The sequence below is a fragment of the Macaca nemestrina genome, chromosome 1 (genome assembly GCF_043159975.1).
Source record: "Macaca nemestrina isolate mMacNem1 chromosome 1, mMacNem.hap1, whole genome shotgun sequence".
NCBI classification, from domain to species: Eukaryota; Metazoa; Chordata; class Mammalia; order Primates; family Cercopithecidae; genus Macaca; species Macaca nemestrina.
This window is the reverse complement of record NC_092125.1, coordinates 214,531,632-214,549,801: the sequence shown is the minus strand read 5'-3', so window position 1 is coordinate 214,549,801 and position 18,170 is coordinate 214,531,632. Positions and strand designations below refer to the sequence as shown.

Below are 18,170 nucleotides of genomic sequence, written 5' to 3'. Positions count from 1 at the left end.
TATGCTCCAAAAATCCCTTGACCCTGTCAGGAAGTTCTCTGGCCCTTCCAACCTAAGTGCTGGGCCTGTCCTGCGGAATGATCAAGAGGCAGGAGTGCAGGTCTATCTGTGGGGGCCTATGTGAAGCCCCAGGTTCCTCAAAAGTCTGGATAGCATCTGCCTTCTTTACCAAATCAAACACTACGAGTGGAGCCAGCACTCTCCCTCGGAGTTCTGCTCACCTGATCCGAGGGACTTCCATAATCAGCAGTTCCAACCCTTACAAGCTGACAGTTCAGAGGGAAGGGGAGGCTGCGCCTGCTCGGGTGCATGGTGTCCAGGCCATATGCTGGATCCTGGGCCTGCTGGCCCCCCAAGGCCATGGCCTCACAAGGGCGATTGTGCGTTCATCCTTGTCCTGTGGGCCACCCACCCTCAGCCCTCAGCTCCCACTCAGGCCTGGGCGCCGCGGACCCCGGCCCGCCCTGCAGGACGCTTCGCAAGCACAGCACCCACGGCGGCGACCTCGAGAAGGGCCCGCAGCGCAGCGCGCTGCCTTCTGGGCACACCGATGCCCGCCTTTCCCTCGCTGGCTCCCAAGCGGCCTCCCTAGAAGGGGCAACTGAGAAGGCACAGCACCGGGACCACCCCATCCCTGCTGGAGAGTTCCCCTCGCTTCCCGAAGGCTGCAAAGAAGGCGCGCCCCAGGTACAGGGAAGGGTACCCTGGGTCGTGCACGGGGCAGGGGGCAGAACCCTGATGAGAGGGTCAGGGCGGAGACCGAGCGGGGCTGACGCAGGTTACGCTAGGAGTGGCGAGAAGTCCAGGGAAGGGGATCACGGTGGGGAGGGGGCAGTGAGGTCCAGGCGGGGCCATGGGCGGAGGAGAGGAGGTCCAGATTTAAGATCACAGAGGGATGAGGAGATTCAGGCTGAGGCCACGGAGAAGAGGGGAAGCAAACCTAGACCGCTGCAGGAAGGGCTGACCGGGGTCCAGCCTGAGGCCATGGAGAAGGCAAGGGAGGGAGGGAGGCAGCGGCCTAGCCTGGGCCATGGCAGGGAGAAACGACGGCCTAGCCTGGGCGGGAGAGACGGGGGAAAGCAGACCTAGCCCTAGACCGGGGGAGGAAGGGGGCCCACGCCAGGGTCACCGGGGGGGTGCCTGGCTGGGGCCACGGTTCGGGAGGGAGGGTCTAGCCTGGGCTATGGGAGAGACCAGCCTGGACACAGAGGTGGTGAGTGGGACTCCAGCTTGTGCCAAGGGCGAGGGCTGGGAGCGGGGGCAGAGTCACTGCCACCCAAGTCGTCCGCGCCGGCGGCACCCTCCTGGGCGGGGAGGGACCGGGTCCACCCAGGGTCCGGGACCCCGCCCCTCCCCCACCCCGGGAAGCCACCAGTCCCGGGCCACGGATGGGCTGGGGGAGGGGGACGCGAGCTCCGGAGGGGCCCCCGGGCCGGGGAGGGGGCCGTGCGGCCTTTACCATGGTGGCGGCGGCGGCGGCGGTCCCGGTCCCGGCGTCAGTGGCTCTCCCCCCCGCAGCAGGGCCCGGCGCTTCCACTTCCCCGGGTGCCCAGGAGTGAACATCCGGGTCAGCGCCCCCCTCCCCCCGCGCCGGGCCGCCGCCACCTTCCTTCCCCGCCCCGGCCCGGCCCGGGCCCGCCCCCCACGCCGCCAGCTCGCGGCCAATGAGCGCGCGGGACTGCGGCGATCGCCAAGTATGGAGAGCGGCGCGGGAGGCGGGCGCCGACGGGGCGCGGGGGCGGGGTCTGCGCGGCGGGGCGGGGAGCTGCGCGGCTCGCCTGCCGGGGGTTCCGGGCCCGGGGTACGGGGCTCGGGCCGGAGGGGTGTCCGCGCTGTTGGAGGTCCAGTACCCGACTCTGGGCCTGCAGCAGCGGGTGTCGGCGAGGGAACCGCGCCCCACAGTCCCCGCGGGCGGGGATGCGGAAGGCACCGGGGCTGTGAGGCGACCGGCCCTCTGCGCCCCACCCCGTGCACGCGCTCACTCCTGCGGCGCACCCGGAACTGCCGCCGAGCGGAGCGCGGCCCGGCCCGGCCGGGCCCAGCCCAGCCCATCCCAGTACGGGGCGAGCGCGCCGGGAGCTGGGCCGGAGCCCAGCGCTGCCGCTCGCTACGGCGGGACCTGGAGCGCCGCGCTGCACCTGAGCCCGGGCAGGAATTCAGGAGCCTCGGGCTGACACCATTTATTCAGCACCTACTATGTACCAGGCCTTGTTTAGGCACCGGAAGATAACAGATGAATAATAAGACATAAAGATCCCTGCCCGTATAGCTGCAGACAGAATAGCTGTGAGGATGACACAGGTAGAGATTAGAAAATTAAGTTCAACAGGCCCGGCGCGGTGACTCACGCCTGCTATGGAGGCGAGGCACTTTGGGAGGCCGAGGTGGGCCAAGGCCAAGAGATGGAGACCATCCTGGCCAACGTGGTAAAACCCCGTTTCTACTACAAATACAAAAATTAGCTGGGCCTGGTGGTGCCGACCTGTAGCCCCAGCTACCCGGGAGGCTGAGGCAGGAGAATCGCTTGAACCCGGGGGACAGAGGTTGCAGTGAGTCGAAATCGCGCCACGGCACCCCAGCCTGGCGACAGAGCAAGACTCTGTATCAAAAAAACAGCACTTTGGGAGGCCGAGACCGGCGGATCACGAGGTCAGGAGATCGAGACCATCCTGGCTAACACGGTGAAACCCCGTCTCTACTAAAAAATACAAAAAACTAGCCGGGCGAAGTGGCGGGCGCCTGTAGTCCCAGCTACTCGGGAGGCTGAGGCAGGAGAATGGCTAAACCCGGGAGGCAGAGCTTGCAGTGAGCTGAGATCCGGCCACTGCACTCTAGCCTGGGTGACAGAGCGAGACTCCGTCTCAAAAAAAAAAAAAAAAAAAAACAGAAAAGAAAAAGAAAATTAAGTTCAACAAATGCTAACTGTTATGAGTACTGTTGGATGTGCTGCAGAGAACCATTCCATTTGCCCAGACGGGCTTCCTCTCTCCACAAGATGACTCAAGTTTCTCTCTCCCAATCTCTCTCTCTCTCTCTCTCCTCTCTCTCTCTCTCTCAATCAAATATTTGTTGAGCTTAGTCTAGGTGGCAGGAAACCTGGATTGCTAATAATATCTGCCCTCCGTGGCCTGTTTGCTTTGGTTAAATCAAATTAGGCGATCTGTGAGGGGATGGTAAACAGTACGGATGACAGGAATGTTTCCCTGAGCCAGGCCCTGTCCTCAGGGAGCTCATAGACAAGTAAAACCTTTCACAGGTAGCCACTGGCAGAAAAAGCATACGGGTAAGTCTCGCAAGAACGGTATTGGATGAGTATTACAGGAATTCACAGAAGAGAATGGCACAAGTAGTAAGTATTTATTGAGCATCTGCTATGTGCCAAGCACTGTGCTAGGCTCTGGAAATACAGCAATGAGCAAAACAACCCGAGCTTGAGTGTTGTCAGGGAGACAGTCGGCCACCAGGCAAATACAGTGTCCGAGGCCAGGCACAGTGGCTCACACCTATAATCCCAGTACTTTGGGAGGCCAATGTGGGCGGATCACGAGGTCGGGAGATCGAGACCATCCTGGCTAACAGGGTGAAACCCTGTCTCTATTAAAATACAAAAATTTAGATGGGGGTGGTGGTGGGCGCCTGTAGTCCCAGCTACTGGGGAGGCTGAGGCAGGAGAATGGCTTGAACCGGGGAGGTGGAGCTTGCAGTGAGCCGAGATCGCGCCACTGCACTCCAGCCTGGGAGACAGAGTGAGACTCTGTCTCAAAAATAAAATAATAATAGTAACACAGTGTCGGGTAGTGATTAGAGATAATGAGAAAAATTCAAGCAAGCCAATAGGTAAGCAGGCAAGGCCTAACTTAGCAGTGTTTGATCATATAGCTGAAGGGAAGGAGGGAGCAAGCCATGTGGACAGCAGAGGCACAAGGAGCAGCAAGGGTAAAAACCCTGAAGGTGGGACTGTGCTGGATCAGCACTGGTGTGTTTTCAAGGGACAGACAGGAGGCCAGTGTGGCTAGCCTAAGTCCAGCAGGAGCTGAAGGGCAGAGCCATGACAAGATCTGACCTAGGCTTTAAAAGGATCATGAGGCTGCTGTGTCCTGAATGGACTGTAGGGGGACTAGGGCCTTAGAAAGACATTTCTATATTGAGGATATTTATTTATATAAAAAGCACTGATATGGCGCATCCTATGTGATGAACACTGTTAAGCACCTTACAGATAATAAGTCATTTAATCATGACAGAAGCCTGAAAAGGTAAGGAGCTTGCCCCAAGGTCACACAGCAGAGAGATGAAGCTGGCTTGGACCAGGGTAGTAGCATTGGAGATGGCAAGAAGTAGATAGTATTCTAGATATTTCCTGATGTATTGGTGGTAGGCATGAGAAGAAAGGAATCAAGGATGATGTTAAGATTTTTTTTTTTTCTTATAAAAAGACTTTGTCTTGGCCGGGCGCGGTGGCTCAAGCCTGTAATCCCAGCACTTTGGGAGGCCGAGACGGGTGGATCACGAGGTCAGGAGATCGAGACCGTCCTGGCTAATATGGTGAAACCCCGTCTCTACTAAAAATACAAAAAACTAGCCGGGCGAGGTGGTGGGCGCCTGTAGTCCCAGCTACTCGGGAGGCTGAGGCAGGAGAATGGCTAAACCCGGGAGGCGGAGTTTGCAGTGAGCTGAGATCCAGCCACTGCACTCCAGCCTGGGCGACAAAGCGAGACTCCGTCTCAAAAAAAAAAAAAAAAACAAAAAAACACTTTGTCTTTTTGTTTGTTTGTTTTGAGACAGTGTCTCAGTTCTGTTGCCCAGACTGGAGTGCAGTGGTGCAATCATAGCTCACTGCAGCCTCAAGACCCCCAGGCTCAGGTGATCCTCCCACCTCAGCCCCCTGAGTAGCTGGGACTACAGGCATGCATCACCCTGCCCGGCTGATTTTTTTGTAGAGACTGAGTTGCACTGTTACCCAGGCTAGTCTCGAACTCCAGGGCTTAAGCAGTCCTCCCACCTCAGCCTCCTAAAGTGCTGGGATTACAGGCATGAGCAACTGCACCCAGCCAAGACTTTGTTTTTTAGAGCAGTTTTAGGTTCACAACAAAATTGAGAGGAAGATATAGAGATAATCCACATATCCCTGCCCTACATATGCAGAGCCCCCCCGAATTGTCCCCATTCCCCACTAGAGTGGTACATCTGTTGCAATTAATTAACTGCATTCATACATCATGATCACCCAATAGTTTACATTAGGGTTCACTCTGTTATACACTCTATGAGTTTGGACAAGCGGATAATTACATCTAGCCACCATTAGAACCATCATACGGAATATTTTCACTGCCCTAAAAATCCCCTGTGTTCCACCTCTTCATCCCCCTGCCCCCTAGCTCCTGGCAACCACTGATCTTTTTACTCCATAGTTTTGCCTGATGCTAAGATTTTTGGCTTAACACTGCATGGATTTGCCATTTATTGATCTCGGGAAGACCGTAGGAGGAGCAGGGTTTTTCTGAGGGGAGGGTTGTGGATAAGAGGGAGCAAGTTATGTTTGAGATGCCTATTGGAGTTTTTTGTGTGTGTGTGTTTTTTTTTTTTTGAGATGGAGTCTCACTCTGTCGCCCAGGCTGGAGTGCAGTGGTACAGTCTTGGCTCACTGCAGCCTCCATCTCCTGGATTCAAGCAATTCTCCCACCTCAGCCTCCCAAGTAGCTGGGACTACAGGCGTGCGCCACCACACCCAGCCGATTTTTGAACTTTTAACAGAGACAGGGTTTTACCATGTTGGCCAGGCTGGTCTCGAACTCCTGACCCCGCCTTGGCCTCCCAAAGTTCTGGGATTAGAGACATGAGTCACTGCGCCCAGCCTCCTACTAGAGATTTAAATGGAGATGTCAGGTGGGCGTGGTGGCTCACACCTGTAATTCTAGCACTTTGGGGAGGTGGGTAGATCGCTTGAGGTCAGGAGTTTGAAACCAGCCTGGTCAACATGGTGAAACCCTGTCTCTACTAAAAATACCAAAATTAGCTGGGCTTGGTGGCACATGCCTGTAATCCCAGCTACTGAGGAGGCTGAGGCAGGAGAATTGCTTGAACCCAGAGGAGGAGGATGCAGTGAGCAGAGATTGCGCCACTGCACTCCAGGCTGGGTGACAGAATGATACTCCATCTCAAAAAATAAAAATAAATAAATGGAGATGTCAAGTAAGTAATTAGATATGGAAGTCTGGATTTGGGGGAAGAAGTCAGAGCTGTGATAAACTTACGAGAACTGCTGGCTAGTAAATGGCATTGAAAGATATTTGAAAGCACAGACATCTTGATGAACTCACTTCATGGGTGAATGTAGAGAGAAGAGGTCATGAAGATAAAGAGGAACCAGCAGGAAGACTGAGAAGGAATGACCCGTGTGGCAGGAACAGGACCAAGAAAAGGTGGTGTCCCTCTTGGATGCCAAGGGATGGAGGCCAAGCATGAAGGAAAGTTCATTCATTGGACAGATCACTCCACAGATTGGCTGCCCATTGCTCAGATCCTGCCCCTAGATCCGTCAGCTATTGCTATGAGCATGGAGGCACGTGGCGTTAAACATGGTCATCTACAAGGGGTTGTGAATTGGTAGACAGGCACTGTAAATTTTTTTTATTTTAAATTTTTTGGGCCAGGGATGGTAACCAGGCATTTTTGGCCAGGCATTCCTGTAATCCCAGCACTTTGGAAGCCTAAGTGAGAGTATTGCTTAAACCTAGGAGTTCAAGACCAGTGCAGGTGACAAAGTGAGACCCCTGTCTCTATAAAAAAAATCAAATAGGCATGGTGGCACGTGCCACTGGTCCCAGCTACACAGGAGGCTGAGGCAGGAAGATTCCTTCAGCCCAGGAGATTGAGGCTGCAGTGAGCCGTGATTGCACCCTGCATTCCAACCTGGACAACAGAGGGAGACCCTCGTATCCAAATAATAATAATAACTTTATAATTTAAATAGGGACAGGAACTGACCATGTTGGTTGGTGATCCTCCTGCCGTGGCCTTCCAAGTGTTTGGGTATCAGGTGTTAGCCACAACATCCAGACCATAAATATCTTTAGCACTGTTTCTCCTCTCATCCTCTTTTAAAGACCCTAACCCCCTTGAAGTTCATACTGTCATATTTTTCAACCTGCCACCCCTTTTATCGCTCTCATGAACTTACCTCCATCTCCCCTTCCACACTTTCTTTAGGACTTCAGTACCCGTAAGCATAATCCACCAGAAATCTTACTGACTTCTCACTGATCTCTTCCATACGACTGAGTTTCCTTCCCCTCTCCCCAGGTCCCACTCCTGTGGTCTTACCCTGGCCTGTTCTCACCTTTAACTGCACTATCTCAGAAATCCCAATCACACTGGCTAGGCATGGTGGCTCCTATCTCTAGTGCTAACACTTTGGGAGGCTGAGCCCAGGAGTTTGAGACCAGCCTGGGCAACGTGGCAAGACCCCATTTCCATAAAGATTGTTTTAAAATTAGCCAGGCATGGTGGCACGTACCTGTGGTCCCAGCTACTCAGAAGGCTGAGGTGGGAGAACCTCTTCAGCCCAGGAGGTTGAGGCTGCAGTAAGCTGTGTTTGCGCCACTGGGCAACAGAGTGAGACCCAGTCTCCAAAAAAGAAAAGAAGAGAAGAGAAGAGAAAAGAAATCACAGTCACAAAAGATCTCAAATCTGACTGTAACCCACTTACCATAGTATCACCACAAAAGCATTTCCTCAACCTCACTATTTCTTCAGCCTCATCAAGGTCTGCAAACCTTTGTCCCTGCCAGATGTTCACATTCATTTTCCCCCTCATGCTCACATCCCTCCTGACCCAGCTTAGTAATGAGTATTATACAAACTCCCTTACGAAAGCCCATAACCCCTTTACCCCCACCTTTTTTGCATCAGAACATCTGAACATTGGCTGGGCAAGGTGGCTCATGTCTGTAATCCCAGCACTTTGAGAGGCTGAGATGGGCAGATCACTTGAGGCCAAGAGTTTGAGACCAGCCTGGCCAATATGGGGAAAAAACATCTTTACTAAAAATACAAAATTATCCAGGCATGGTGGTGGGCGCCTGTAATCTCAGCTACTCAGGAAGCTGAGACAGGAGAATCGCTTGAACCCAAGAGGCAGAGGTTGCAGTGAGCCAATATCACGCCACTGCACTCCAGCTGAGGTGACAGAGTGAAACTCTGTCTCAAACAACAAAACAACAACCAAAAAAAACCATCTGAATATTGCTGGAAAGTTGAAAGTGATTTCTCTTCCTTTAAGGTGAGGTCCACAAATTTCAAACGAGCCCTCAAGCCTGCCTAGCAATTCTACTGTATTTCCCCGCTGTAGCCCACCACTGCTCACATTCTTAAATTATGATTTTTCAACCTTCTTCCTCCTTAAGCTTCCTTTGTCCTCTTGGCATCCTTCTCTCTAAGCAGATGGCTTTGCCTCACACTTCACAGAAATAATTTAAATAGGGACAGGATCTCATCATGTTGGTCGGTGATCCTCCTGCCTCGGCCTCTCAAGTGTTTGGATATCAGGTGTTAGCCACAACATCCAGACCATAAATATCTTTAGCACTGTTTCTCCTCTCATCCTCTTTTAAAGACCCTAACCCCCTTGAAATTCATACTGTCATATTTTTCAACCTGCCACCCCTTTTTTCGCTCTCATGAACTTACCTCCATCTCCCCTTCCACACTTTTTAGGACTTCAGTACCCGTAAGCATAATCCACCAGAAATCTTACTGACTTCTCACTGATTTCTTCCCTACCACTGAGTTTCCTTCCCCTCTCCCCAGACAGGAGATTATCATCTACCAACATATCTGCACTTTCCCTGCAATCTCTGCCTCCCCAGATTTTATAATAAATGAAGCGTTTTTGTTCCTATCAGAGTCACCCCTCCACTTGTTCTCTGAATCCTTCTTTCCTTAGTCACCAGTTTCTCCCTCAGTACTGGATCATTCCCATCTTCTTCAGAAAACATGCCCTAATAGCTCCTATCATAAAATAAAAGTTTTAAGAACCACCACTCAAAACTCCTGGATCCTGCGTCTCCCTCTAGCCACTTCCCCCATTTTTCTGCTCCCAGTCACACCAAAACCTTGTAAATTCTTTGCAGTTGTTGATTCTACACCTGCTCCATTTTCTCCTCAAGTCAGTCTGATCAGACCTCTGCCCTGACCTGCCCAGGAAGCGACATTGCTCTACTCAAGCTGGCCTGGGAACTCGGTGTTGCAGAAGCCAGTGCTCACTTTGGAGCCTCATCTTACTCCTGCCTTCTCCTCCTTCATATACCTCTCTTGGCTTGCCTGAGATGAGTAAGGCTACCACATCCCAGCACATAGCATGGCAATTACACATAGTAGGTGCCCATAAGCATTTCCTGAGTGGAGGCAAGGTGGAAAGGTTTCCCCTCAGTTTCCTTTGATGGTTCTTCCTTTTCCTGAAGGCTTAGTTCTGGGACCTTGTTCTTCTGCATCTGAGTCCTCTTTTGGTCGTTATGGACCTAGGTGTTCAGCACCCAGAACATAATCAGTGCTCAATGAAGGTATGTGAACGAAGATAATAGTATCAACAGGATAAGATTGTCTTGTGAATAAACAGACAAAGAACGAGTAATACAGCTAGTTTTTCATGAGTGCTTGCTATGCACTAAATACTTTTCATGTGTTATAGACTCCTCCTAACCATCCTTTGAGCTAGGAACTTTTTTTTTGGAGACAGGGTCTTGGGTTGGAATGCAATGGCACAGTCTCGACTTACTGCAACCTCCACCTCCCAGGCTCAAGCAATCCTCCCAACTCAGCCTCCCATGTAGCTAGTACCACAGGTGTGAGCCACCACCACTGGCTAATTTTTATGTTTTTTGTAGAGACGGGGTTTTGCCATGTTGCCCAGGCTGGTCTCAAACTCCTGGGCTCAAGCGATCCCCCCACCTCAGCCTCCCAAAGTGCTGGGATTTTAGGTGTGAGCCATCATGCCTGGCCAGAACTTTTATTATGACCAATTTATAGAAGAAGTTGGGGCTTAGATGAAATGACTTGCCTAAAGTCACACATAATACGTGGATGGATTTATTCTCACTTTTATCTTTCTGACTCAAAATCTGTTCTCAGAATCACCAGATTGAGATAGGTAGGAAAGGGCTTTGTAAGCTACAAAAGGCAGTGCTACTATATCCCAGCACATAGGATGGCAGTTACACATGGTAGGTGCCCGTAAGCATTTTCTGAATTGAGGCAAGGTGGAAGGGAAGCCCCAAGCCACATAATGCCATCACCTGAGGAAGGAAGCAGCAACCTCGAGGTCCTTGAAAGACAGCCTTCTACCCTATGCCAAATCAGCTCCTACAGGACCCATTAAAGCAGACATTGCCCAGTAGTTGCCCAACATCTGTCTTTCCTTCTTCAATTACATCTATTAATTGGGTTAATAAATGCACAGTTATCCCAGGAGCTGGGGATTGCCTAGCTCCTAAATTACCTCCCATCTAACAGGTCTGGGCCTGCTTCCTAGGTTGAGCATCTTCTCAAGTTACTAAAACAGTTTTAGGTGTTTTACTGTGTCTTTAGAAATGCCCAAGAACCCTTAGAATAAGCCAGATTTTAACCCTTCAATACACTGAATTCTATAGCTAGCCATATTGCCTGAACATCCTAACTCTATATACTGAAGTTTCAATGGGATTCAATTTAAGAATCTTTGTTACCAGCCGGGCATGGTGGCTCTCGCCTGTAATCCCAGAACTTTGGGAGGCCGAGGTGGTTGGATCACCTGAGGTCATGAATTCAAGACCAGCCTGGCCGACAGGTGAAACCCCATCTCTACTAAAATATTTAAACTAGCTGGGCGTAGGGGTGCGGATCTGTAATCTCAGCTACTCAGGAGGCTGAGGCATGAGAATTGCTTGAACCTGTGAGGCAGAGGTTGCAGTGAGCCGAGATCACGCCACTGCACTCCAGCCTGGGTGACAGAGAGACTCTGTCTCAAAAAAAAAAAAAAAAAGGAATATTTGTTACCAAGAGTTCCAAGAGGGAGGGAACACCACATGGCAAGGCCATCTGCCCCATCATTCAGCTGGCTTCGAGGTCACTGCTGGGGTGCCTCCCAGGTATGAATACCCTCTCTTTCCTACAACTTAACCCTGTCCCATTTTAGCCCACCCCCAGCTCTAGAGGAGAGGATTCTGGCCATAATCAAAGTGTAGCCTTGGCCATGCTGTTTGGTTTGCGGATGCACCCTTGACCTGATTTGGGCCATGGTGCTTTCTGTGGAACAGTAATCAAAATGAACTTGGCCCGAAGAGAGGCGATCCACCAAGTGAGTTTGGGAAATGCTGTAAACAATATTCCCTCTTGGGGATTTTATTTTCTCAAGAACCTTACACTTCAATTATCCTGTCTCTCCCCAGATTGTTCAACTAATGATTACTCTGGTTTTAAACATGCCTAAGTGTTCTGATTTTTTTTTTTTAAAAGAAAGAAACTTACGTGAATTCCTCATCTTTTCCAGCTTACTGCCAACTCCTCCCTTTCCCAGCTGGAGAATTGTCTGTGTTTCCTTGCTCCACTTCCTAACCTCCCATTGTCTTTCATAACTCCTCCACTGAAATAGCTCTGAGGTCACCCATAACTTTCGTGTTGAAGGTCACATGCACAACTTTCTTTCTTTTAAAAAAAATTTTTTTTTTTTGAGGCAGGGTCTCGCTTTGTTGACCAGGCTGGTCTCAAACTCCTGGGCTGAAGCACCCCTCCCATCCCCGCCTCCCATAATGCTGGGATCACAGGCATGAGCCACCTGCCACCTTGCCAGGCCACATGCACGATTTTCAATCCTCACCTCCTGTAACTTCCCAGTAGCATCTGGTGCTTTGGCCACTTCCTCCCTCCTTGAAGCAAGCACTCTCCCATTGGCTTCCGTGACATCATGTGACTCTCCTGGTCTTAATCCTACCTCTACGCTCCTTCTCTGGGTTCTCTGCGGACTCCTTCTCCTCCACACACCCACTAAACGATGGAGTTCCTTGAGATTTGGTAGCAGTTTCTTTCCTTCTCTAACTTTGCCCTTTTTCCTTAGACAATTTCAGCCATGTTCATTTCTTTAGTTACCAGCGGCCTCAGCCCTGGAGCTGGCAGAAGGGGACCTGATGATCAGGGAGGGAAACTGTTTCCCTGATGATGGGGGAAATCAGGATACTGTTACCAAAAGAAGGAGAAAGGGCTGCTGAAAAGTAGAGAGAAAGAAAGAAACAGATGGATGTTACAGGCATCCTGGGCGAGTGAATGAAACAGACTTCTTTGTGGTCTCAGAAATTTCTAGTCATTGAAACCTTAAGCAGGACTGAGTACAGGCCAAAAAAAAAAAAAATGCTGATTTCCTTTGAAGACAGAAAATTGTGTGGTTTGTAGAAGAGGCAGCCTCGGCTAGACAGCTTAGATCAACTTTTTCCAGCCTTCAACATCTTGAAAGAACATGTAGCAGGGAGTGGGGAGGTGGACAGACCACTAGCAATCCACTTCTTTTTAATGCATCCCTAAAGTCTTCAGTGCCAAGAGGATACTTTACTCTGAGGTTAGACACAATCATCTCAGGGTTTTTGCTTTTGCTTTTCTAATAGCTACCTGGGAGAACTCACAGCTGTCTTCTGCTGGACCAGAAGTATTTGCATCCTGACCATCTGTGGGGTCTCGGTCAGAGTCATGGAAGGGCCTCTCACATGCAGGCCAGCTGTTGCAGTTTTTATTTGCATATTTGGGAGACTTCACGTTTAGTGTATTATGCATATTTGGGAGACTTCACGTTTAGTGTATTAAGCTGGCCAGCCAGTCACCCACCAGGGTTGGGCTGGACTCTACAATGTGTTAAAGCTGACTCTTCCTTTAGATTCAGCATAATCCCCCTCTTCTCCTGGTAGTAGTCTCTGATACTCCCCTCAAAAGCTGGGTTTGGGACCCCCTGTTCTGTGTTCCCATGGAAACCTATACTTTGTGTACCTTATCAGATCACTTGTCACTCGATCCCTACTGCGCTATGGCTCCTTGAGGCAGGGACTGTGAGTCATATCACTAACGATTAGCATGGAACCTGGGATATGGCACAATATGAATGAAGTCTGTCATATTGTGAGCCAGAGAACCTCCAGTCATCCAGGATGCAAACCTCAGCCATCCTCTACTTCTCCGAAGCTCCTATCTCTCTTCCCAATCAGACATTGCAGTGTTCCAAATGAAACTAAACCAGGTGCAGAACTGACATAGGACCCAATAAAGTGGTAGGACTTGGAGAACAATCTAGTCAAAGGCTGAAATAAAAGAGCAGAGCAATGAACAATTGGAAAATAAATTTAAATACCTTTATAATAACATCGAAAATATAAAATACTCAGGGATATATTTAATGAAAGATGTGCAAGGCCTGAAAACAAGAAAACATTGCTAAGATAAATTAAAAATCTAGATCAATAGATGTACCCTATTTATGGATTGGAAGATTCAATATCATCAAGACGTTCATTCTCCTGAAAATGTACTATAAATGCAATGCAATTAAAATCACAATCCCAGCAAATTTTTGTATATAAACTCACAAACTGATTTTTTTTTTTTTTTGAGTCAATGTCTCACTCTGTCACCCAGGCTGGAGTGCAGTGGCACAATCATTGCTCACTACAGCCTTGACCTCCCAGGCTCAAGCAATCCTGTCACCTCAGCCTTCCAAATAGTTGGGATTACAGGCACATGGCACCACTCGTGGCTAATTTTTAATTTTTTTTAGTAAAGTTGAGGTCTTACTATGTTGCCCAGGCTGGTCTCAAACTCCTGGACTCAAGCAATCTGCTTGCCTTGGCCTTCCAAAGTGCTGGGATTACAAGCATGAGCCACTGCGATGCCCAGCTATTTCTTTTTTTTTTTTTTTTGTGCATTTTTTGTAGAGACAAGGTCTCACTATGTTGCCCATGCTGGTCTTGAACTCCTGGGCTCAAGGGATCCTTCTGCCTTCTCCTCCCAAGATCCATTTAGGAAAAAACAATCTTGACCCTTACCTCACACCATAAATAAACATTAACGGAATGGATCATAGACATAAACATAAAGAGCTAAAACTTCTAAAAGAAAACATATGAGAAATCTTCACAACATTTAGTTAGGAAAGATTTCTTAAGATACAAAAAGCACTAACTAAAAAAGAAAAAATTTGATAAATTATATTTGATGAAAACAAGAAAATTCTGCTCTTCCAAAGATGCCATTTAAGAAAAAGATTTCAGAGCTATGTAAAGCATTATTTAAACATACACAGGACATTAAATTTTTTGGAAGAAAAGGCATTCTGTCTATAAGTTTTAATCTTTCCAAGTAAATAAACACACATATCAGCTTAATATTTTTGTTCAAGTGAACAGAGTGTATAGCATAAAAGGACCTTGGTTGAGATTCTTAACTCCCAGGACCAGACTAGACCTGATGACCTATTTATTGGAAGTAATCAATAAGGCAATCAATGCCACTGTAGTCAGAAAGACTCTAGATTGTAGTCTGAAAGAAAAACAGAGGTCAGAGAAGTGATGTTGAGTATCTGGTCCAGCAGTATAAAGTGAGACTATAAATGGGGAAAATGAATCACCAAGCCTGAAGCTTGGCAGATTGGGAACAAAATGCAAAGGGGGAAACTGAGGGGCACAGAGAGTTAGGATGATTGAGCAGAGAGGCCCAGAGCAATGTCAATGGTGATAGGGCCTATTTCATAGGTGCTGCCTCTTTACAGCTTAAAACTGCCAGACTGGATCATACATATGTGATCTAAGATGCTATAAGATCTGGCCCAGCTTAGAATCCATATCTGTCAAGAAAAACTTAACTCCTAGTGATTTCTGTCTGTCACACACCATTGCTTGGACAACTGCCATTGCAATTCTCTTGGGCTTTATCTTTTCTTTCTCTTTTTTTTTTTTGAAACAGGGTCTTACTTTGTTGCTCAGGCTGGAGTACAGTGGCATGAGCATAGCTCACTGCAGCCTCCACCTCCCGATCGAAGCGATCCTTCTGCCTCAGCCTCCAGAGTAGCTGGAACGACAGGCATGCACCACCATGCCCCACTAATCTTTTAATTTTTTGTAGAGACAGGATCTTCCTATGTTGCCCAAGCTGGTCTCAAACTCCTGGACTCAAGCAATCCTCCTGCCTCAGCCTCCTGAAGTGTTGGGAGAGCCACTGTGCACAGCAAGGGCTTTAATCTTAATGACCTTTCATTCTCTACCTCAATTACCCGCAACTGATACAGGTATGCTAGCATTAATAAGCTATATGGTTACCTTTTCCATTTCCTCTTCTTGGGCACAAACATAGTCACATGGTCATGTGACTGTGTTTTAATTAATGGAATATGGGCGGCAGTGACATGTGCCATCTCCAGGCAGGGACATAAAATGGCCCTTGTGTCCTGCCGCACACTCTTTCTTTGTTCATCAGTAAATTGAATGCAGAGGACCTAAGGGAGGACTTCAAGATGGAAGAAGCCTGTTTCTCTTTCCACGATAGTCACTGAAAACACCCAACCAGACTGTGCCTTTGGGGGCAAGTAAACCATTATCGTAGCAGCAAGCCACTCAAAGTTGGGATTTCTTTGTTCCAGCAGCTATAATTACCCCCAACGAATTCAGGTCTGAAGAGCTCCTATGACAGCTTTCAATATAACGGGAAATGTTCGGGATAATAAATCGAAGCAGGATTTCAGCCAGGTGTGGTGGCTCACGCCTGTAATCCCAGAACTTTGGGAGGCCGAGGTGGGTGGATCACAAGGTCAGGAGATCGAGACCATCCTGCCTAACACGGTGAAACCCCGTCTCTACTAAAAATACAAAAAAAAAAAAAATTAGCCGGACGTGGTGGCGGGCGCCTGTAGTCCCAGCTACTTGGGAGGCTGAAGCAAGAGAGTTACTTGAACGTGGGAGTAGGTGGAGGTTGCAGTGAGCCGAGATCGTGCAACAGCAGTCCAGCCTGGGCGACAGAGCGAGACTCCGTCTCAAAAAAAAAAAAAAAAATCGAAGCAGGATTTCCATAAAAGTGTGAAGGTGCCACAGGGATCTCAACGTCAAGCTGGTGAAGCTGGACAAAGATCACATAGCTCTTAATACATGGTAAGCCAGGATTTCAATGGAGGTCTGTCTGGTTCCACAGCCTATGCACTTTCACTCCTCTACCTTATCCCAAACACAGAGGTGTTTAGATGTTTTGAGTGATGATCATAATGATAATAGACTCTGGACTTCTGTGTAATTTACTCTCTGGCGCATCGGTGCTATGTATTGCTACAGAACTTCCACCACTTCCCACAAGCCAGTAAGGCTGAATATAATGACACCCCGTAATCTTCATTTTTTGTCAACATCATCCCCAAGCGCTCAAAGGAGGGTAGTTAAAATTATTATCATTTTCTCCAGCTTGCAACCTGAATGTTTACTGGTCTAGGTAAAAGGCTTTTGTAACTCTTCGTTCTCCATCCACTTGTACCTTCCTATCTTAACTATTTAGTCTGAGAAGCTCTATGCCTCTCTTATCTGAATAACTGCATCTACCTCCTCCCTGAAATGTTGAAGGAGCAAGTGACTAAAACCTCCTTCTATACCTACTTTTCCCTTCTTTAACTGGAGAGCGCGATACCTATCTCATACAATTGCTGTGAGGTGTGTGTGTGTGTGTGTATGTGTGTGTTTTAAGATGGAGTCTCGCTGTTGTTGGCCAAGGCTGGAGTGCAATGGCGCGATACTGGCTCACTGCAACCTCTGCCTCCCAAGTGCCAGTAATTCTTCTGCCTCAGTCTCCCGAGTAACTGAGATTACAGGCACCCGCCACCATGCCCAGCTAATTTTTGAATTTTTTTAGTAGAGACAGGGCTTCACCATGTTGGCCAGGCTGGCCTCGAACTCCTGACCTCAGGTGATCCACCTGCCTCAGCTTCCCAAAGTGCTGGGATTACAGGCATGAGCCACCATGCTGGGCCTTTTTTTTTTTTTTTAGACGGAGTCTCGCTGCTGTTGACCTGGGCTAGAGTGCAATGGCGCAATCTCAGCTCCCTGCAACCTCCACCTCCTGGGTTCAAGCGATTCTCATGCCTCAGCCTCCTGAGTACCTAGGACTACAGACACATGCCACCACGCCTGGCTGATTTTTGTATTTTTAGTACAGACAAGTTTTCACCATGTTGGCCAGGCTGGTCTCAAACTCCTGACCTCAAGTGATCCGCCCGTCTTGGCCTCCCAAAGTGCTGGGATTACTGGCATGAACCACTGCTCCTGGCCAAAATTATTTTAAAAGGCCTGACACACTGTCTCCCCTGCTCCGTCATGGTAAGACGTGCTTGCTTCCCCTTCACCTTCTGCCATGATTGTAAGTTTCCTGAGGCCTCCTAGTCATGCTTCCCGGTAAGCCCGCGGAACTGATGCAATTGGAGACACTGGTTATTTTATCAAGGTTTTGACTGGAATGGCATGCTTTCAAATACAAACGGACTGTTTTAAGAAATCAGAGTTTTCTTATAGAGCCAATGAAACTCCTCAGGAAAGCTGGCCTCATACCTTGTCACCCAGTCCCTGTATAGGGTTCCTGACCTGTGGGTTTTTGCATGTCTGACGCCCATGGCTCCACCTGGACCTGCCAACCCCACTCCTGTGGCCTCACCCAGAAGCAATTCAGCTCACAGGAGGACAGTTTAGACTCCCTGTGATTTCATCTCCGCCCCAACCAATCAGCAGCAAGCCCCAGTTACCTGACCCCTCCCCTCTTTCCCCAAACTGCATTTGAAAAACTCCTAACCTAGAACTTTGGAGGAGATGATTTGAGTACTAACTCCATCTCCCACATGGCATGGTCAGCCTCGTGTCTGTTAAGCTCTTTCTTTGCGGGGGGGGGAAAAAACCAAACTTGACAACTTATTATTTTTCTGAAAAATTGCATTTTAAACATCTCACTACAGAAATACATGCCCATTACAGTGGCCAGCCATGGAGGCTTATGCCTGTAATCCTAGCACTTTGGGAGGCCAAAGTAGTGGATTACTTGAGGCCAGGAGTTCGAGACCAGCCTGGTCAACATGGTGAAACCCCGTCTCTACTAAAAATACAAAAATTAGCCAGGCATGGTGGCACATGCCTGTAGTC

At 49.0% G+C, this 18,170-nt stretch overlaps 1 protein-coding gene across 4 annotated transcripts in view; it reads right to left on the bottom strand.

The window, feature by feature from the left end:
• The window catches only part of LOC105483111 (capping actin protein of muscle Z-line subunit beta), a 148,490-nt gene extending 146,897 nt beyond the window's left edge, over positions 1–1,593 (bottom strand). For 2 of the 4 annotated variants that reach the window (XM_011743769.2, XM_011743770.2), the window contains exon 1: positions 1,460–1,593. In XM_011743769.2, the coding sequence (XP_011742071.1) occupies positions 1,460–1,462 (3 nt within the window). In that variant the 5' untranslated portion in view covers positions 1,463–1,593. Of the gene's footprint in view, positions 1–221; positions 379–1,459 lie in introns of those variants that run through there. The other 2 variants (XM_011743766.2, XM_011743767.2) reach the window with 2 other exon arrangements.
• Positions 1,594–18,170: the final 16,577 nt, after the last annotated feature.